Source organism: Penicillium paradoxum (genome assembly GCF_028828445.1).
Source record: "Penicillium paradoxum strain IBT 22861 chromosome Unknown utg000007l_segment0_segment0, whole genome shotgun sequence".
Lineage (NCBI taxonomy): Eukaryota > Fungi > Ascomycota > Eurotiomycetes > Eurotiales > Aspergillaceae > Penicillium > Penicillium paradoxum.
The window spans coordinates 4,832,398-4,852,998 of NW_026643185.1; the positions used below are offsets into that span (position 1 = coordinate 4,832,398).

General features: G+C 49.6%; 7 protein-coding genes across 7 annotated transcripts; 4 read left to right on the forward strand and 3 right to left on the reverse strand.

The window, feature by feature from the left end:
* Positions 1-790: 790 nt before the first annotated feature.
* On the reverse strand, positions 791-1,296 carry N7457_009304 (uncharacterized protein; the record flags this gene model as incomplete). Its single annotated transcript, XM_057180347.1, has 3 exons — positions 791-937; positions 1,021-1,158; positions 1,291-1,296. The coding sequence occupies 3 exons, from the start codon at positions 1,294-1,296 to the stop codon at positions 791-793; spliced, it is 291 nt and encodes a 96-aa protein (XP_057028733.1).
* A 211-nt stretch (positions 1,297-1,507) lies between these two features.
* On the forward strand, positions 1,508-4,402 carry N7457_009305 (secretory pathway Sec39 family protein; the record flags this gene model as incomplete). The annotated part of the gene is made up of 3 exons (XM_057180348.1): positions 1,508-3,035; positions 3,087-3,243; positions 3,295-4,402. The coding sequence occupies 3 exons, from the start codon at positions 1,508-1,510 to the stop codon at positions 4,400-4,402; spliced, it is 2,793 nt and encodes a 930-aa protein (XP_057028734.1).
* Positions 4,403-5,247: 845 nt separating this feature from the next.
* On the reverse strand, positions 5,248-6,902 carry N7457_009306 (dual-specificity mitogen-activated protein kinase kinase; the record flags this gene model as incomplete). The annotated part of the gene is made up of 4 exons (XM_057180349.1): positions 5,248-5,377; positions 5,434-5,803; positions 5,859-6,150; positions 6,222-6,902. 4 exons carry the CDS (start codon positions 6,900-6,902, stop codon positions 5,248-5,250), a joined length of 1,473 nt encoding a protein of 490 aa, XP_057028735.1.
* Positions 6,903-11,620: 4,718 nt separating this feature from the next.
* N7457_009307 (GPI anchored serine-rich protein) lies at positions 11,621-12,310 on the forward strand (the record flags this gene model as incomplete). The annotated part of the gene is made up of 1 exon (XM_057180350.1): positions 11,621-12,310. One exon carries the CDS (start codon positions 11,621-11,623, stop codon positions 12,308-12,310), a length of 690 nt encoding a protein of 229 aa, XP_057028736.1.
* Positions 12,311-14,389: 2,079 nt separating this feature from the next.
* Positions 14,390-15,151, forward strand: N7457_009308 (uncharacterized protein; the record flags this gene model as incomplete). Its single annotated transcript, XM_057180351.1, has 1 exon — positions 14,390-15,151. The coding sequence occupies one exon, from the start codon at positions 14,390-14,392 to the stop codon at positions 15,149-15,151; it is 762 nt and encodes a 253-aa protein (XP_057028737.1).
* Positions 15,152-17,428: 2,277 nt separating this feature from the next.
* N7457_009309 (DnaJ and TPR domain protein) lies at positions 17,429-19,512 on the forward strand (the record flags this gene model as incomplete). Its single annotated transcript, XM_057180352.1, has 3 exons — positions 17,429-17,951; positions 18,048-19,209; positions 19,266-19,512. 3 exons carry the CDS (start codon positions 17,429-17,431, stop codon positions 19,510-19,512), a joined length of 1,932 nt encoding a protein of 643 aa, XP_057028738.1.
* Positions 19,513-20,285: 773 nt separating this feature from the next.
* On the reverse strand, positions 20,286-20,522 carry N7457_009310 (uncharacterized protein; the record flags this gene model as incomplete). Its single annotated transcript, XM_057180353.1, has 2 exons — positions 20,286-20,300; positions 20,355-20,522. 2 exons carry the CDS (start codon positions 20,520-20,522, stop codon positions 20,286-20,288), a joined length of 183 nt encoding a protein of 60 aa, XP_057028739.1.
* Between the last annotated feature and the right edge of the window lie 79 nt (positions 20,523-20,601).

Genomic DNA, 20,601 nt, shown 5'->3' on the forward strand with positions numbered 1-20,601 from the left:
CATGCCAGATCGCCTCTTCAAGGTCCAAGGTATCATGAATGATCAACAATGCACGTAGGTAGATACATTCATCATATTTGGAAAAAAAAAAGATTGAGAGGATGCTGGGCGAGAAGCGAGTACTTTTCTGGGCTTGACTAGCTTAATCGATCCATCATCAATCTTATTTTGTTGCATCCAGATGCGTTGACGGGCCGTCGAACTATATATCCGTTACATAGATCATCATATTCGACATGCTATTTCCTCGACCCATGATTTTCTTTATTTAGTTCTCGGAACGAGCATATAATTAGGCAGACATGTCAAGCTAAAGAACCTAGAGTTTCACTCCATTGACAAACATAGTCCTATGGTGTTTTGCAATCTTGAGAATTCAACTCTTCGCACCGCTGGGAGTACTCCGTACAAAGAACCACTCAACGATACAAAGAAGTCCGGGATTAGCGGCTAGACACGTAGAGTTGTTCATTTGGCAAGCTTTTCCTGTACACAATGAAACATATGCTCGTCGGTCAATTAGACTTCTGGGGTCGAATATGTTTTGGAATACATGGAGGTACTATCTGCCATTCCATTCCATACCAAATCCACCATAAGCATTGAATGCATCAAGATATGGGGAAAGCACTCTTTGTCATTGAATTGGAGTATCATTTTGCACAAACAGGTCTTGACCTGAAAGCTAACCAGTTGAGCGTTTCTATACAGTCACAGGCTTCGGGTAAAAGTCCCGGAGCGGAAACACGGAATCACACGCATTGAAAAAGAACAAGCACATCCTTCCCATTCACCGTTGGCTCAGCACATTAGCTGCCTCCTCTTCCTTCCCAAGTAGACCCAGGCTCCGGATTTGCTCGGCCTTGGGGGCGTTCTCTCGCGGGTGTGCGGCCTCGGCCTTACGGTAGGCAGCTTGCATCTTCATTGTGCGGAGAGCCTGTTGTACCGAATTCCCAGAATTAGACCCAAATCCACGATTCCAAGTTTCATAAGTCTCGATCCAACGGGGGTTGCCCTTACCTCTTTCCGGTGGTGAAGGCACTCGTAGTAGTCGTCCAGGGCGGGCATGCACTTCTTCTTGCCGGTCGCACCATCACCCGAGTTCACAACGTAGCAACCAAGGACCTCTTGCCAGAAGGGGGTAGCAGCGGCCGGGGCCTAGAGAAAGTCATAGTGGGTTAGCCAGTTTCATTCGCGGGGGGAGGGAACTGCCTGCGCAAGCTGTGATCCAAGAGCACGTCGGTGCGGACTCGAGCAGGTTCCCCCGGAATGGGACAAAAGAGTACATACCACCATTGTTACCATAACCGGAAGCCATTGTGATATGTAATAGAGAGTAATTGAGCAAGTGGTAGGCACAGAGACCGCGAAAAAGGTGGTGATGAAGTGCCGGCGGATGCGACTCTTCCCTTTCGTTTCCGACTTGGTCTGTGCGCCCCGCCGTATCCAACATGGTCCATCACCAACTATGAGGCCACATCACTTGCCCCGTCCCTTTAGATTTATCATGGCTCTCGAAGAGTTGTCAGATGCGCATGCCATCTTGCTAGCTACATATTTTTGTGCAGATGGTAATGTGGCGGACTTGCCTATTCTACAGGCCCGGTTTCCCCATTGTTTCCCATTGAAGCGCCTCCTACGTATCATCTTGACCTTTCTCCCAGAGAGCACAGAGCCCTCCCACTACGTCTCAGTACTACAAGAGCTAGTCAATAGCTCAAGTCCACCGATAGATCGAACGATCGACACCTCTGCTGTCCAGGACTTGTCCGAATCGACTGCCAGAAAGCGTGTGCGACAGCTTAATTTACGGCCATTGCAACGCCCCGGCGAGGAAGACGAGATCGCAGCAGCAGATATTCTGACTCAGTTCCTTATTCATCGAGCACATTTGATTGATTCGGAAACAGCGCTTCAACCCCTTATACTCGGCCTTATCATACCATTCTACGAGCACTCTCCCATCATTCGAACATGGCTGATCTCGAGTCTACTACCTTTGCTTCGACTGAACTATGAATTTTACGCCAATCGTGACGAAACTATATCTCTAGAAGTTTTGGAGTCTATGGACGATCAAACGGCGGTCAACATTCTTCTGTCTTTGATGAGCTCCGAAGAAAGCAAGATGGATTTGGTGAACAACTTGAGGGGTCTGATTGGACCGTGGCTCTATGGTGGCAATCGGTCTAAACGGCGAAGACTTAACGAAGCAGCCAAGCAAAACTCTGTTTCTTTTATCCAAGGTTCTGAGAAATCCCAGGCAACTGAATTGGCTGGATGGGAACACGTGAATGAATGGCTACTTTCGCGGAGTCTGGTCGACCGCGACAGTGTCGTGAGTGCCTTCACAAACTGGGATGGACCATCAGATGTGGACTTTGGTGGGTATGACAATGCTAGCCGGCAGTTATCGGAAGAACAGAGGAGAGACTTACGGGTTCGATACGGACAATCTGGTCTTGCAGTGGTTTATGCCCATGCAGATTCATCGACAGCTGTGCTAGATGGCTCCTTGCAGGTTTTGACGAGGGTCTCCAAGCTTCTCGAGCTTGAAGAAAGTTCGTACCTAGCTCCTGGTACAGATTTACCATCTGTGCACTATGATGCCGAGTCGATTTCCTCGACATCTCGCGCATCACTATTACAGAATTCCCTTCTGAGACCGACGAATCCTCTTACAAAACCTTCGCCTGCATCAGTCTCGTTTCTCAGCGCTTTACTTCTCTCTCTTCGTATATTGGCCGACCTGGGTCATCTGATTCCTTGCCGAGTTGCAGCAAATATGTGTCTTCATAGCACGGAAGAGATGCAGTTGGCTGAACTCAAAAATGTGGTGGACTCTACTGTGAAGCAGCCAAAAGCAAGCCGAGACTGGTCCGTGGTTCGGCAACAATTGCTCTGGCTTCGAGATTGGCAAGCAGAACAGTCAGACAATGCCTGGGATCAACCTTCACCCTACCATGGGCTTTTCTGGCGGGTCCCACGCGACACGGTTGAGACTGAGATCTTAAAGGCGCTGCTGGCAGCTAAAGGTAATTTGGTTGATGATAATTTGCAGCTGTCAATACTGATGTTGTTCACAGAATTTCAACTGGCTATCGATAAATATACCGACTTTAAAATAGCGCCACTCAATTCTGTCCAAGTGGAAGCGGCGGTCCAAGAAGCTATATTCGCGGCGTATGACAATGCAAGCAATGGGAACCGAACCCGGGGCGGGATGAAGAGAGCTTACGACATGTAGGTGTGATGAAAGAAAAGCTTATGGGCATTAACGCTGACAAAATCTAGTTTACAATCGTTCCAACCACACTTCCCAGAGTCTTCTACATTCAAACAGATTCATGCCCTCATCGCCGCAACACATGCACTCTCATACTATTCGCTGACCCTGGAACACGGTGTCCCATTCCAACCTGTCAGCATTCGTGTCCACCACGATCCCATCCTCTTGATCGAGAAAGTACTCGAGCAAAACCCCAAGAGCTACACCAAACTAGATGATCTTCTATCCATCGGCCGAAATCTAGTTTCCGCAGGTGTTCCCACTAAAGCGGCAACACATGAAGCCGAAGACGAGCCATCTCACCACAAACCCTCAAAGGAGGATGCCCTTCTCACCGCAGAACGCCGCATCACCTCCTTAGCAATTGCTTCCGCTCTATCCTTCAACGACTTCGGCACAGCCTACTCTTACATCCTGACCCGGCTAACGCCACCATCCCTCCTCTCCACCTCCTCCCCACTTCTAAAGACCCCAACCGTCCCAGACGACATCACCTGGCGCGCTGTCTACAACGCCGGCCGTTATCGCGCAGCAACACCCACCCATCCACCCCCAACCCTCCAATCCCAAATCTCCCACCTTTCCCAAAGAATGGAACTTCTTTCCCTCTCCCTCGTCCTCGTTCCATCCCCGGACCCCCTCCCAGAAATCCTCGGCGCCTGGCGCCGCTGCGACGAAGAACTTTCCTCTCTCCGGGCACGCGAACAGCAGGAAGAAGATCTCTGGGACCGAAAGGGCGACAAATTGGCCTCCGTGCCAGGCGGGTTCGGCCCCTCAGACTCCGAGCGTGACGCCTTCGACACAGAACAGCAGCGCGCGGCGCGGCATGCCCGTGCCCGCGCCGCAATGCCGAACTCCCATCGCCACGAGGCACCCATGGGACTTTTCGACGTTGCTCGCGGGGCGGCTCTGGCGCTGCATAAGAACGCGTTCCCACTGAGGAGCGCTGCTGATGAGTCGACGAAACGTGCTGCTCCGGTTGAGGATCGGCCGTTGTCGCCGGATAGTGAGGGGCGTGTTCGGAAGAGGGACATGGTCAGCAATATGGTGACTGGGGGCTTGGTTAGTGGAATCGGGTGGGTTCTCGGAGCTGATCCAGTGAATAATAAGTAATGCGCGGAAGATGGAATGGTTTTACTAAGATGCAAAGTTGGATACAGCTTTCTGGCTATTCCTTCAGTGGATGGCTCAAGACTTCGGGCTGTATGTAGCTTTTATGACGACAATGAGATATAAGTTTCCTTTTTCTACCTTCGAAATATTAGACATGCCTATCGGGTTTACACGGGTTCTCTTTTACTCCGTATATATAAGATGAGAGACAGAATGGTATGGTATTAAGTACCTAAATATGTCCCAAAAGGTTTCCAAAGCATTGCAATACTTCCGCATCCAGTGCAAAGCGACCGGAAGATCACCGAAAAATCCCCTGAAAACAGACTAAGAAAGAGGGCTATACACTGGGAAAGAAAACACGATATAGCGGATGGAGGATATGTCCAGGCTCGAGATATGACGGCAAAACAAACATCGAAGCAAAATGTAAGAAGAGACCAGTCCACTATTGAGATGAGAGGAAAAAAAAATTGACAAGGGAAATGAGAAGGAGAAAAGGATCGGAGGATGTGCGATGTATGTGGAATGTCAGGCCATCAAGGATCGTTGGAAATGAAGCGTAGCCGATGAGATTCGTGTCGCTGCTGGAAGAAAATGAAGAGGGAGAAAAAAGGTGCATTTGCTGATGATAGATGATAGGGGGTATGAGAGTAATGTCGAGCCTCGCGAGTTCCGGCCTGGGAGGTGAGACAGCGGAAAGCACAAAACGCAGATGGATCGAGTCGTGATTTGGGTCGTTTGAGTTGTTGACAGCCAGGTCAAGTCGTGGGGTCCAGCCACTCATACTCAAAGAAACAATGTAATTCAGGATACCAGACGCAAACAGGGTCGTTGGGACACGTTTAATCTTTCCAGTCCCACACCTGCTTTATGAAGTTTGACATGTTGACCTTCTTGTTTCTCATATCCTGCACCCATGGATGTTCCAGCATCCGCCAGGGTGTTGCACGTCGAGGAGGTTCTTTTTCCAAGCTAATGTTCAAGTTAATATGGCAAAACAGGGAACAATGTGGTAAGATTCTACATACCAGCATTCGATGAAATATTTGAAGTTGTCCGACCAGCGAATACCATTTTCTGGTTCATCCTTCAACTTGGGAATGGGTTGGCGGACGATGTAAGTGAGGAGATCGATGAGCCCTGCACGGGGTTGCATCTCAGTCCCGTCGGCAGGGAAGGGGAATCGGTGCTGCGCGACTTCGAGCAAAGTTACACCGAGAGACCAAACGTCGGAGGTGATGGTGTATGATTGACCAGTAATGCGCTCTGGAGCCATATAATAGGAAGTGCCAATGAAAGTGTTGGCATCGCCCTTGGTGCCGAATTCACCACTGACACCGAAGTCACAAAGTTTGACCTTGCCATCACGGCACAAAAGAATGTTGGATGGTTTGATATCTGAGGACTGTTAGCCAATCTTTGTCAATAGGTACTAGAAGTTCATGGTTCGTACCTCGATGGATGATCTTCCGGCTGTGGAGATAGGTCAATCCATTCAAGACACCTTCTGCAACCTTGCCAAGGACCTTCTCTCCGGTTCGCCCTCCAAGCTTCTTGACCTCTTTGTAAATACTGTCTAGACTTCCACCTTCACAAAATTCCATAGCGATGGAGATTGTGCCAGTGGACTTGTCCATGAAAGCACCGTAATAGCGACAGATATGGTGCGAAGCGCAGTCTTTGTTGAAGTTGAGCTCACGGACAATTTGTTTCTTGACGTCCGGGTTGGGATCCGTGGTGATGATCTAATTGAAGATGTCAGCCTATGGGTCACTGAGAGCAAGTATGGGAAAAGCGACTACCCAAGATGACTCACTTTCAATGCGAACACAGTCTTTCCTTCCTTCAGTTTACAACGGGTGACAGCGCCGCCAGCACCCTCTCCTAGGCTTCCCAGCTCAACGATTTTGTTCTGTTCACTGGCTGCGTGCCAGCCTTCATCATCGAGATCGTCGACATCGAGAGGACGACCCTTTTCCAAACTTAATTTGTCCAAATCGGGAAGAAGGCCATTCACGCCATTTTCGCGATCTCCATTCTCGCGGTCCGAGTACACTGAACTGATCGCCGACGACGGGTCTGACGAGCCGTCCGGTTGTCGGAGACCCTTGACGAAATTGGCGGTCGAATATGAAGGGTTTGCGGATGGTGCTCCGTTGGTTTGGATTTGGAGACTGGGCGTACTGCCCAGGCCATTTGTACTCAGTGGGGGCGGGGCTGGTCGACCGTTCGGCATGAGAGTTGGCTGGGATATATTCTGCTGACTACCCATAGGAGTCGCGAGATGCAGTCGTGGGGGTGCTGGTCGACCTGATGGGCGCTGGGGTTGAGGTTGAGTTTGAATTTGAGGTACTGAGGCGGGGACGCCAGTGCCATTGACGGGTTTGGCGCTGGGTGAGGGGGGAATGCCTAATGTGAGTTTCGGGGCTCGCGGGCTGCCGTTGGTGTTGCGAGCGCCAGGGACTGGAGGCCGAAGAAGGGGAACAGGGGACGACATGGCGAGATTGTTTTGCCTTTCGCCAGGCAAGAACAACTCGTTCGGATCTGCAAGAGTAGCCACAGTGTCGTTGTTGGACCCGTCCGCCTTGATGAGTCCTGAGGGGCAAAAGAAAGACGGATTGGGATAGACAAAGATAGTAGGTAGAAATGGATGCAACACAGGAGCAAGAGCAAAAGCAAAGCAAAAGCAAAAGCAGAGACCGAAGAGATAAGACAGAGAACAAACGAGTGGAGTTGCAAATGGGAAGTTGCCGAGAGGAGACGATGCGGGCAGGTGACCTGTTACTCCACCATAGCAGAAATACTTCGGTACCTAAATACAATAGGGATCTTAAGAATCTCTTTCTAGGTACACGCTTTGAAAATAAAGTGTGCTTACAGGTGGTAGAGGGTCCTAATCTCTCATTTTGTGAATATTAATAGAGCGACACAGCCGACAGTTGGTGGGGGCCCCTATGTTTCAGAAAGCGCCTGAGCTGAAACACCTACACATTCAAGTTTCTCGACTTTCTCTCTATTACCATTGTCATTGTCTGGAGTGTCCAGGCGAAAAAGGCAAAGACAGAAAATCCTCTAAGAACCATGGTGCGAAGTTTGTTACTGATTCCCCTTTTTCCCCTGGACATGGACCTGAATAGTCCCTACATGTACTCCGTACCTAGGTACGTGCTATAGAGGTACGAAACGCAGAAAACCATCGATGATCTACGACCTCCAAACGATGAACCAAATATTGTTGCCTTGGAGCCGCACTTGGGCCTGTGGCGTCGACATCATTGCCAGCACATCCATGGCTCTTCCCCACCGGGCCTATCAGAAGTCATCTCGATGGCTTTGCCCAGAACAGCCTTATAACGTATTCCGTACGGAAGTAACACTTTTTTCCTTTCTTCTTCGTAGACCAAGGACCTAATCTCCAGTGATATTGCGAAGGGAGTACGGAGTACGGAGTATGCCAGGGCCATTTGACCAAGAAAACCACCCCCTCTTCTATATTAACCGGAGTAGATATGTCATTGGCCCTTTCCAAGGCCAAGGCGTGGTCCCTTGGAAAGGGTGTGGCTTAGCCCATCTCTGCCACGCAACCCGATGATGACATGGGGCCTTCGGAAGCCCTATGTGATCCGCACTCACCTCGCGATATGGAGATTTTCCGAAATTGGAAGCGTCTAATTTGATCTGATCCCGGAACAGCCGGGTGCCAAGTTCCAAATGCCAATCGTAGGGCTATCACAAAAGTGCGCTCATCTGAGAGCGCCTGCCAACCTTTTCAATTCTGAGATGAGGGAAGGTCGAGAGTACAGGTACAGAGACTGACCTGACTACTGAATGCACGACCCCTCTGTACTCCGTACTCCGTACTCCATACTCCGTACATGTAGGACAATTAGGCGATCCTGCCTCTGAGATGCCTAGAATGGAAAGGATGCCATAAATGTGTGACGAAATCGCATGGTTTTTATTTTTTTGTTTTTCTTATATTTTCCTATAAAAAAAGCTTGTTTTCTGCTCCTTACGCCATATGTAATATTGTCGTTTTGGGGGTGATCGATCACAAGCAAGTTGAGAGTTGAAGAATGTTTCTGTGAGATCGCCCCGTTTTCACTGGCTCTCGGAGCCATTCAAATGGAGATCAATGAGGCAACCAATTGAAGGCAATGGCAATCGCCACAGCTTGGGTATCCCGATCTCGATCGCTATCGTGGTAGGACAGCGCGTCGAGCCGACCGATTTTTCCCGTTCAGAGAGGACCGTAGTCTGATCTTATCCGTACGGACTACTCCGTACACTAATTACAACATAGACTGCACCTCGAATCAATTGTGATGGACTGGAATCTCTGCGTGTACCTCGCACATACTTGGTCTGTATTGCAAGAAACCAGATCCCAAGGCTCCATCAATCTCGCTTGGGCCGTCAGCGCTAAACGTGACGTGTCGCTGCTGATCCGGCGTCTGGTTTGGTGGCGAGTGATGTGTGGAGGACAATCAGATGTGATCAAGTTCTGCGGATTCGTCTTGTTCACCGGGATGCTGTTGCATTAGCGCTGAATGGATATTTTGTACTCCGTGTTGCCGGGCGTCTTTGTTGGAATAGGATGTCCATGAGCTCCCAGCGCTTGAGGCAAAAGACGTCATTTTGACTTGTCACATCCCAGCTCTCAAGGTCTGACGAATAGCAAATCGAGCTTACCTACTGTAGGTAGTTAAATCATGAATCTTTTGACTGAACAAATACGATACCTCACTCTTGCTCGTGGTGCTGTGCGACCACTGGAAAGTGGAAAAATATGTGAAAAAAGTAGGATATTTCCACAATTGCACCGGTGTACGGAGTACTCCGTACAACATATGTCGTATGTCGTAGGCTGAATGCCCGACCCCTGAATATCACTCCGGGGGTTCAAATGAAAGGGTTTGTAAAAATATCTCACGCGATAGGGAACATTGAAGGATGAACTCCGGTAAAAGACACTCTACTCCACTGTTACTGTCTCACGAACACCCCTATATCATCAGACATCCAACGTTGTGCTATATATCAAACACACCCCACCATTAATTCCCATACATATCCCACAAGGCTAAACTGAGCTAAAGATAGTACGTACCAGAGACGAAGATGGGGGTGATAAGAATGCAATCATACGGAGAGCTCCGTACGCCATACAACATACGGAGTACGTTGAAATAGAATATACTTTGCAGGCCCGATCCATTGAAAAAGGGGCCATGAAACGCGAGAAATCAATAGCGGCGTGTGGGGTCTGGGGCCGCCACGAGGACTACCGACGTCGTCTGCTTTGTCTGAACGTCTATCCTGTAAACTCTATCATGGAGACGACAAAGTGGCCCAAAGTTACGACAAGCCGCACAAGCGAGCTAAATAATCTTTGCCTATACAACATACATCAGATCGAGGATTAGGACGCATCACGGCTTGCTCTGAGTGGCGGTCGAACCGCTTTGAGAGTTTGATCCGGGGTCTCGACTCAGGAACAGGATGAAGATCGACACGCTTTGACGCTGGCACCTCCAATCATAATGCGCGATGTGCATTATACTAAATCTCAGTACGGAGCACAAAGTGCAGAGTACAAAGGGTATGAACAGTACTCTGTACGAAGTCCAGTAATATCAAGCGTACATCGATGTAAGGCTCGAATTGTCGTAACGAAATCAAAATTACGGCATATGCGCCATGTCAGGGACGCCCAATCAGACGGCCAGACCTCCGATTTTTCTCTTTTTCCCAAATTGCGCCTGGGCAGTCTCCCCCATAGCCTAGCCCAGGGGCCTCGCCACGAGTAAGCATCGTCAAGCACTACGGAGTAGGCCTATCCGGAAGTGAAATAATGCGGACTAGCCGTTACGGCTTGAAGCGCGCTCGACCTTCCCGTTGCGGGGGCAATTGGGTTGCAGGGCTTGAAGTGTGGCGGCGATCTAGGTCTCGGATTTGTCGGATGGTTTTGATTAAGCTGAGGTGAGGATATTAAGTCGTTTACGATGGCGATAGTACAATATAAGCGTAAAGGACTCCGTATGGCGGACTCCGTACTCCGTACCATTACTATCAATATCAACATACAACATACAACATACAACATAGAACCAAGTTCCGGACGACAATGTACTCAGGACCCCGGAGGACGCAGCACAGTCCCATAAATGTGCTCCACAGAAATCGGACTTAATTGTAGTGTACAAATTATACGGAGTAGTGGGAGGGGAATGTGAAAGCTGTAGTTACAATACCATGTTTCAGCGATTCGCCTCGGGGTGCACCGACAGTTCAGTTCCTTAACAAGATGAACGTCCGGAGTAAGGATCAACCTCATTTCGCAAGTAAAGTGCACATCACGGTAGTTTCGCCCTTGCACAATACACTGTACGTTCTCTTGGCGAAATAAATGGCGGGCTGTTCAGGGGTAAGTGGAGATGGTCAAAGACCCACGGAGGTAATACTACACAAGAACGGGTAGTGGATCAGCAACGCTGTCTGAAACAGCAAGCACAAAGAGAGAAAGAAAGATGACAAAAGAAGAGAGGATGCTGCATGCACAGCATCGAGTCGCATTGCATTTCGAGTGGGATTACTATATTTGTCTCTGAAGTATAGAGGATCTGTAGATATCAAGATCTGTAAGGGCCCTTGGTGTTCCGATTTAAGCGATCAGCGTCATCAGTCAACGCTAGGAAGACCAGCGGGTCAAAATTACCAACTGTGTAAATGAAAAACAACCCCTGGGCTAAGTGATCCAATCAGAGAAATCAGTAAATGAAGGCTGTGCGAGGGTTCGAAGTCCCGAGTACCAGGCAGGTTGCGGTGTGGATGGGGAGTGGACCAAGTACCCAATACTCCGTACAAGATACACAATTCTAACCACTCGGTCTTTGTTCAATGGAGTTTCGGGCAGTTCCCCTTTTTTTTTTTAATTATTTTCGGGGGAAATGGGCCAAATCAGCCAGCAGGTGGCTGCTGATCGCGAAACCGCTAATCTCCCCGTTCATACAAAGGGCCCCGACCTCCCCCGTGCTGTTCTTGTTTCTTTCTTCTCTCCAAGTACATTCTTCGTTGCATAGCATCCAGTCACTCTCTCTCGACTTCGGTCATCCACTCTTTAAAAACACACACTCTCTTTTCCAAAAAAAAGCTACGCTTTTTATACATACCTTTTTGAACAATACACCTTGACGGTTACAGTACATATTCAAAATGCGTTTCACTACTGCCACTATCGCCTTCTTCGCTGGCCTTGCCATTGCCGCCCCCGGTGCCGACCAGACCGTCTACGAGACTGCAGAGGTGACCATCACCTCCTGCGCTCCCAGCGTCACCGACTGCCCCGGCAACAGCCCCTCCGGCGTTGACGCCACTGGCATCCCCAGCGCTCCCGTTGGTACCACCACCCCCGCCGCTCCCGGTGCTGGCGAGACCCCTGTCCAGTCCGTTGAGGTTCCTGCCGAGACCCCTGTCCAGTCTGTTGAGGTTCCTGCCGAGACTCCTGCCTGGTCCGCTGAGACCCCTGCCTGGTCCTCCGTCCCCACCTGGGCTCCCTCCAACCCCGCCGGCGGCTCTGTCCCCAGCGCCAGCGCCCCCGCCCCCGCTCCCCCCGCCGGCACCCCTGCTTCTTCCTACACCGTGATTCCCGTCACCACCTGCGTGCCCACCGTCATCTACTCGACCGTGCCCATTTCCTCCAGCACCCAGCCTGCTGGCGGTAACGTCCCCCACATTCCCGGCACTGGTGTCCCCCACGTCCCCACCGGCAGCAAGGCCGTCCCCTCCGGAACTGCCTCCGCCCCTCCTTCCATCTCCTCCCCTGCCTTCAACGGCGCTGGTGCTCTCAGCGGCTCCCTCGGCCTTGCCGGTGCTGCCGCCGCCGCTGCCTTCTTCCTGGCATAAATGACTTCTTCCGGGTCGATGATGCATTTCTGCACCTAGTTGGACCCCGTGGGTTTAACCCTGGCGTAGTCAGTGTGTCAGCCGGAGTGGTTGCTTGGAGGTAAAGTGAGATGAGGATTGTGTTATTTAGGATTTCTGGTGATTTACTTTTAACAATTGTTGCTTTCGACTGGATATGTCCATCCTTTTTCTGCTTTTTTTGATATACATATTTCTTTTTATTTCTTGGGCTCTCCTGGATAGCTTCGGAGTTGTGCGAAGCTCGCTTGGTGGCTTGAGCATGACCTTAATGTAAACCATGACAGCTTTTCACATTCTCCTCTTTCCAGCGCCTGTAACCTATTTGGAATGTATCCATTTTACCGTCTATGATTTTGATGAAATTTAGAATATTGTAATGGAGTCTTGTGTTCACTAGCATTCCTTATTTGTAGATCAGAAGTATACATCTTGTTTGGCTCGTCCCCGGTCGATGTACGGAATACCCCCTGTCGGAGATATAGGGCTATTTGGTATTATCCCAAGGTTCTCTGCCCCTGACTCCCACGTGTCACGTCAGATTTTAAATCTCCTAGGGCGATATGCACCGAGTTGCGCAACCAGCTGTGTGTGTTGACTTGTCATTCAATCCAGACTGCCTAATTTAAGCAGCTACACCCGATGCTGACCGTAATTTGGAGGCTCGACCGATTGTCAGGTCTCACGCTTAAACCCTGATATCCCTATCTCTACTGAATGAATCGGGGTCTTGCTACTTTGCTAAACTTTATGGTCTCTAGACCGCCTTCGTCTGCTTTTATGTGTGTTTTTTGAGTCCAACAATCACAACACATGATGTTTTGAGGGAAGCTGACCTAGTAGTCGACCATGCTGGGTATATTTCGGGAACAATTACCAACGTCATTTTGAAAGCATGCAATGTATGAATAAATTGTTCCAGTCTCCGTATTTTTCCGAAATGTTGGGTATCTACTCCGGAGGTACCTATCATTCAGGTATTGTGGTATGCCCTGTGTTCTGTGGCCCATGCCAAATCCCCGATGTTACGAGCTCAGTGTTCACGATATACAACACACAACCAACCGGCATACTGAGTTTCCACAATAGTAACGATTGGCAAGCAAAAATAGGGTTCTCCACCATCATTACCTCAGTGGCTGAACCAACTGTCGGCGATCGAGTTACCAGCTATTTACAAGGATCGACCACACGATCTCACGACCCCTCGAACCGGGAATAGGGTCATATACTTCCAAGATTTGAACAAAGAAAAGAATCAAAGCACCCCATGTGCACTATCTGCAGGTATTCACTCCCGGTCTGAACACGTCTCCCGCGAGCGAGCATCGTATCTGATTTGTATGCGGACACCCAGGACCACGGTCCCATCTAATTACTCGTATAGCCCTGTTATCTGTGACTTTCCCCCGAGGAAACATCCGAGCCCGGTGATAGTCCCTTGATAGCAATGTTAAGCGACTGCCGCCATGATGGGATGATTCGAACTCTTTGTTATGTGCTAAATTTGGACCCCAATTTGTATGCCGAACAACTACAGCCCCTGGGTAGGGTTGGTGCGCGGGCATGATTCGTCGCTTTTGGTGTGCTGGTAGGTTATTATTGACATCCTTTATTCTGCTTTGTGGGACTCGACGGCTATTGTTCTAAAGATGAGCGCCACGCTTTCACTTTCGGGCAATCGATTTTCAGTAATGATGCCCAATGCACAGCTAAGGGCAATGAAAGATCATCGGGATTTTGAGGTCCTAGTGGCGTCTTGCCACTACACTGCCCATGACACTGCCCATGAAGCTCCCTTTATCTAACATTCTTTGTTTATGACCCGCACAGTTCATGTTGTCTGGCCTTGTTCAGGCAAGAGCTGATGCTCTTTTAGACCTATCTCCTCTAGGAAACAGTGTTTTGTTCCGAGTTCTATTCTGGCTTTCGATACGAGTCCTCCGTGACGGCCCACTATCAACCCCTCAAAGCGCATATGGTTCGTGTCTTGTCTAAAGATAGTATATATGGAGTCAGATGGTATACTAGCTGAGACCTTGCAACAATTTTCACTACACAATGCTTTTCTCTTCATCTCAACGACAAACCTCTGCGGAACCTCCCAAACTACCCTCCGACCTTGGACCTCCTCTCATGGACCTCTCATCCCTCGAGGGACCACCAATGGTTGGTTCAACATTCTTTGTCTCATCAGACATACCAAGCCCGCGTATCCATACATACACACGTTCTCCGACACGCGTCTTGCGTCCAAAATCGCTGACATCAATTCCCGCTTCAACAAATATTCTCTCGCCACAAGAGCACCGAAACAGACGACCTATATGGCCGTCTAGCCATTCAATAGCCAACGGGCACCTCGGGCAAAAACCGGGCCATACGAATAGGACCGATCCGCGCGGGCCGTCGCCCGACTGCGGACCACGATATGTACGTGAGCTGTCCTCATCTACACAATCCCAAGATCGCAGACAATCACAGAGGTGTTTGCCCCTTACTTGGCTCGAAGATGAAAAGAAATGGGTCGTTGGAGAGATATACCCGTCGAATACCCATGATTCTCAACCTCAGCATGACCCATATCCTTCTCGACCGCCGATTTCACCCGCTTCACCTATCTCACCGTATCGGGACATGATCCAACGCCTTGACGAGCATATCGCTTATAATAATCGCCTCGAACGGGAGGGTCTATTGGACCAGTCCCCGCTCTACGGTGGCCACGGATTCACTTCAGCACATCGCGCAGCGCTGAATGACCGTGTGGCTAGGTGGGTTGCAATGACTCAGGGAATGCACCAGGATCAGGAGTGGGTGTGATTGCTGTTATACTTTTTTAGCGTTACAGGATTTCTGACATGTCATGGAACATATTGAATCAGCGCTTGGCTTACAGTGGACAAAAATTGGGCGATGCGATATGAACATTTTCTTTGGAAGATATCATTTTGTGCAAGAGATTTAATACTCAGTAGTGACCAGAATACCCAGGAATTGGCTGGTCTCTGCCAATGATTTGAGTATATGCTGCTATTTTCCACTTTTCTTTCCTTGCTTTTTTTTCCGGGTTATCATGACAATGCAGTCTCGAAGCGGAGTCTTGATGTCTGTTTTGGATACTCTCTTGGTGGAATATAAATAGATAGATCACAAAATATATCCCACTACGGAGTACGGAATAGACGGATCGATAATGCATTCAGTAGGTGGCGAAGCTTTAGGGCACGAAGTACGGTCAAGCGGCCGTGCCTTGTGATTGAATGCATTTTTACAGTGCCATCCTGACATACCAGGTGATGAGCTAGGTCTTCTCAAAGGCCAGATTTTCAGACTGTGTACCTTATACTCCGCACGGAGTACGGAGTAGGGGGATTCATGTTAAAGGAGCTGTGCCGTCGTGGTGGCCCCTATATGCACCTACCTAGGCATATTACAGTCTCTACTCCTTCTCAAGAATATCCAGGCATAATTAGTCTTACAGCATTGCATTTGGCAACCACTACAAATGTGATTTTTCGCTCCGCACGCTCCGGTCACGCTGCATTCGGTGCTGGATAAGGGCAGCCCATCCCGTGCATGCCATTGGCTTGATACCACCGATTGTTCCATTTTCTGCCGCAGGTGGGGAGGCAGATATATCAAGATTCGCATATCTTCGATCTGAGTTGATGTCTTACTAAGATATAAATCTGATGCTACGGAATACTCCGTACTGGGTTTTCACTCTATGCCCCCAATGACAGGCGATGGTTTCATCCGACATCGCCCAGCTCAGCGGTCATTGGGCGGGTGACGGGCTTTAAATTCAACGTTAGCAGAAACGGAACAGCGGCTCCACCACCTCCAAGTCCTGTCAATTTCATTTTGACGTGAGACTACCCGCTAGTGCGCTATCTATGGTGATCCTATTTACAGCTCACAATATAAAAAGCAAGGTGATTGTTGGCGAGGATTTCGCTTCGAGGAGCTAGCCGTCATCACAATGATGGCCTGGTAGCCCTCAGGACATAGTCATCCCGTTGAAGTCTTTATCAGAAGATATTCCGGATTGACATCTTCGATGCTTCCAACTCTGCACTTATTTCACCCTCGTTTCGCATTTATTTCACTTCGCACTCACTGTTTCTCGCGCTTTGACCGCTCTTTCAACATTTTTAGTATATCAGATTCGGACCCCATAATGCTTTGTTTTTTTCCCACTTGTTTCAGGTCGCTCATTCACGCCTATGTGATGATCCATATATACCCAGGGAGAAACCCCAGTGATCTCGAGACCCATGGACGGTTGAAGGTGTTCCAGGAGACACTCGTATATCAGCCGAATCCTACCGGAGCCAAGACTTTGATATAAGTATACCCCCGCATGGAGACTTCATCGTCCAGATTGATCAAATCCCAGATGGAGAGTAATAATAGCCGGATGCAGGGGATCGCCTCTCTGAGACGCCAGTCACGACACTGCTGTATGCCTGTCACCCGTCAGCTTTGGAAACTAGCAAACCGCAGTTTGGATCCACCGCTCCACCGCGAGTTATCGACAACCTCGCTAACTATCCCTGCCGACCCCATTGAGGGGGCCGATGGGGATGTCAGAAGGTGAATCATAAGAGGACGGAAGATTCTCGAATCACTTGGGGATTTTTTTTTCCCTTCCCCTCGCGGCTGGGAATCCTCTTAGTCGAGCAATGAGTGACTCCATTGCTCCAATTCTTTTGTGCGCTAACACAGACCAGCAGCTCTCCAGCCTCTGGATTATTTGCCAACCAGTAGCAGAGATGGGACGTATGATAGAATAGGAAAATAATAATAATATTATATATAAATATATATATTATGAGAGGACAGACCCGACGGGATTCCTCGTTCTCACCCTATCGAGAGACGACCTCAGACCACCGGCATTTCCAGTACCATGAAGTGAATGGAATGAGTTGACCGGATCTACCAGGACAGCATTGCACATATAACATATAACATACACCATATAACATACCTGACAAGAGACATATAAGAGGACGCGGGACTCACGTAACCGTGGTTCATCTGGAAATCTCCCCGATTCTACCGCCTTCGATCAGAAAAAAAAAATCCCCACCAATGGTCCAACTCGCCCACATCTTCAAAAAAGACAAGGACAAGGAGAAGGAGAAAAACGAAGACTTACGTTCCCGAAATTCCTTTTCCCGCAGTGCTTCATCGCCGACACCCTCCAGATCTCCGACTAAATCCCAGTCTTCTTCCAAGTCACCCTCCAAGTCCAAGTCCGCCAAGTCATCCTATTTCTCCCACAGTCGGACTTCCTCCACCTCCAAACCGTCCAATTTCAAGTTTTCCCGGTCTTCGCGTGACCAGGATACACACCCACTTAATCTCCCACCCGACGAGCTACGTCGTCGATTATCCGCCATGGCATCCAAGGAAGAGCAGCGAAGCTCGATGGATATCGATTCCCAGGAACCTCAGAAGAACGGTGTGAACGGCACTGAAGAGCGCAGTCCGACCCCGCCACCGCACCAGCCGAACTCAGCATCTGCCGACGAGGCGGATTCTTTCAAGCTGGCCGGAAACAAGTTCTTCAAGGATGGAAACTACCACCGAGCAATCCAAGAATATAACAAGGGTATGCATTTCTTTCTTCTCTTGCAGAAACTCAATATTTCTGAACTCAGCCCTTAATGAGCGGGGTTGCTGATGATTCTTTTTTTGTCTATTGCAGCCATCGAGATCAACCCCAACTCATCCGCCTATCTTTCTAACCGAGCGGCGGCCTACATGTCCGCTAGACAATATGTGAATGCGCTCGAGGATGTCCAACGCTCCAACGAGCTTGATCCCAATAACCCAAAGATCATGCACCGATGGGCCAAGATTCTGACGAGTCTGGGGCGCCCCACAGAAGCCCTGGATGTGTTGTCCCGCATCCAGCCACCCGCGACTGCGACCGACCGGGCGGCCGCAGAGAAGATGCTGCGTTTCGTTACACAAGCCGAGGAGACACTGGCCGACGACCGCGGAGTATCAATGGTGATCTTCTGTTTGGATCAGGCGCGGCAAGGCCTTGGAAAAGGGGTCCGGGAGCCCCGCAAGTGGTCCCTTCTGGCCGCGGAGGCCCAGCTGAGGCTGAACAACAGCAACTCACTGGGCAAGGCCCAGGATATCGCCATCTCTATGCTGCGTGAGAACAGTCAGGATCCGGATGCGATGATGATTCGTGCCCGCGCCTTCTATGCCCTCGGTGAGTCCGAGCAGGCGCTGAAGCTTCTTAAGATGTGCATCGGGCTGGACCCGGATATGAAGCCAGCTATCAAGCTGTTGCGCATTGTGCAGAAGCTGGCTCGCACAAAGGAGGAAGGAAACTCCGCCTTCAAGGCCAAGGACTACCGCCGTGCCATTGACCTCTGGGCCCAGGCTCTCGAAGTTGATCCCTCCAACAAGGATATGAATGCCAAGATCCTTGGTAACCGTGCCCAGGCTTACATTAACCTGAAGGAGTACGATTCTGCCGTCCAGGACTGCACTGAGGCTCTCCGTCTCGATCCTGGATATGTGAAGGCCCTGAAGCTTCGTGCCAAGGCTCACGGTGGTGCCGATAATTGGGAGGAGGCCGTTCGTGACTACAAGAGCGTTGCCGAGAACAGCCCTGGCGAGAGGGGCATTGCGGAGGAGATTCGCCGTGCTGAGTTTGAACTGAAGAAGTCGCAGCGCAAGGACTACTATAAGATCCTGGGAGTCGGCAAGGATGCCAGCGATCAGGAGATCAAGAAAGCCTACCGCAGGTTGGCCATTCAATATCACCCTGATAAGAACCGTGACGGGGAAGCGGGCGACGAAAAGTTCAAGGAAATTGGTGAAGCTTATGAGACTTTGATCGATTCTCAGTAAGTTTGGCTACAATCTTCAAACCCCTTTGACGCAAAACTAACCTCATATCTAGGAAACGTGCCGCTTACGATAATGGAGACGACCTGATGGACCCGGCCGACATGTTCGGCGGCGGCGGTGGCTTCGGCGGCGGTGGTTTCGGTGGTTTCGGTATGGGAGGAATGGGCGGCGGCGCAAGCCACGTCAACATCGACCCCAACATCCTCTTCAACATGATGAACGGCGGCGGTGGAGGCTTTGCTTCCGCCGGCGGCAACCCCTTCGGTGGCCACTCCCACGGCGGCGGTTTCCCATTCTAGATGAAGACAACCCTCATATTAACTTGATACCACCATCGATATTTCCATCTTTCGTCCTGAGAGGATGAACCCCCCAAACAGGAATCCGCATTCCTCGACCGGAGTTGGAGTTACACCTCGATATCCTACACATTGATCCATAGGAAATTGGGGCTTTATTTCTTTTTTTATGTTCTTTTTTCGCCTGCCATATCACGATTTTTTCTCCATGTTTCTGCGGAGACGCCATATGATTCCCGATATGATAGATTTGACGTTTTTTTTTTTTTTTTTTTTTTGCCCCTTTGCTCTTTTTTATCACAATTGTTTTTTCATTCCCTTTGACCTCTTTCGGAGAATTTTGTATGTGATTACTGCAAACTGGAATGAATCTACGAGAACTGTGCTTCCAGGACGTGTTTTGAAGTTTATCTGTACAGAAGATCTACACGTTATAAATCCGACAGACCATTTCTGGCGTTCACATATGATTTCGTTTCTTCTGTGTTTCAATTTCGACTTCTTTTGCTAATTTCAAAATGGTCGCTTTCCATCTCTTGGCTTTCTGTTCGCCGCGTGGGATTATCGATCCTTTTCCCACGTGGTCAAGCAAATAGTATCCTAGTATGCGACATCCAACAGCTACATGGCATCCTTAACAGTATGGTTCAGACATTGTGTATTTGGCTTTTCTTGTAGCTTGTGTGTCTATTCATATCTCATCTCACATGGAGCCTTCCAACCTCGCAAGGTGAGAATATCGAACAGGCAACCTGACTCATACGGCCTCCCATCTAGTTCTTGCGGCACTATTCGAAACAATTAGCCGATGTCAACGAGAGCAATAGCTATGGTAAACATACCCATCCCTGGGTCTCTCCTTCGGGGATATAGCAATCAGCGAGACAGCACTCGACCGGAGGGGAGCCATTGGGGTTGCAGCGTTCAGCAACCTGAGCACACTGGAGGGCATCGTTGGAAGCGGCCATGACGGCAGTGACAGCGAGGAAGAGGGCAGCGATGAACTTCATGATGAATTATGTAAAGGTGATGAAGGATATACAATGGAATGAATTGTTTGCGATTTGGAACACTCCGCAACGATAGAGG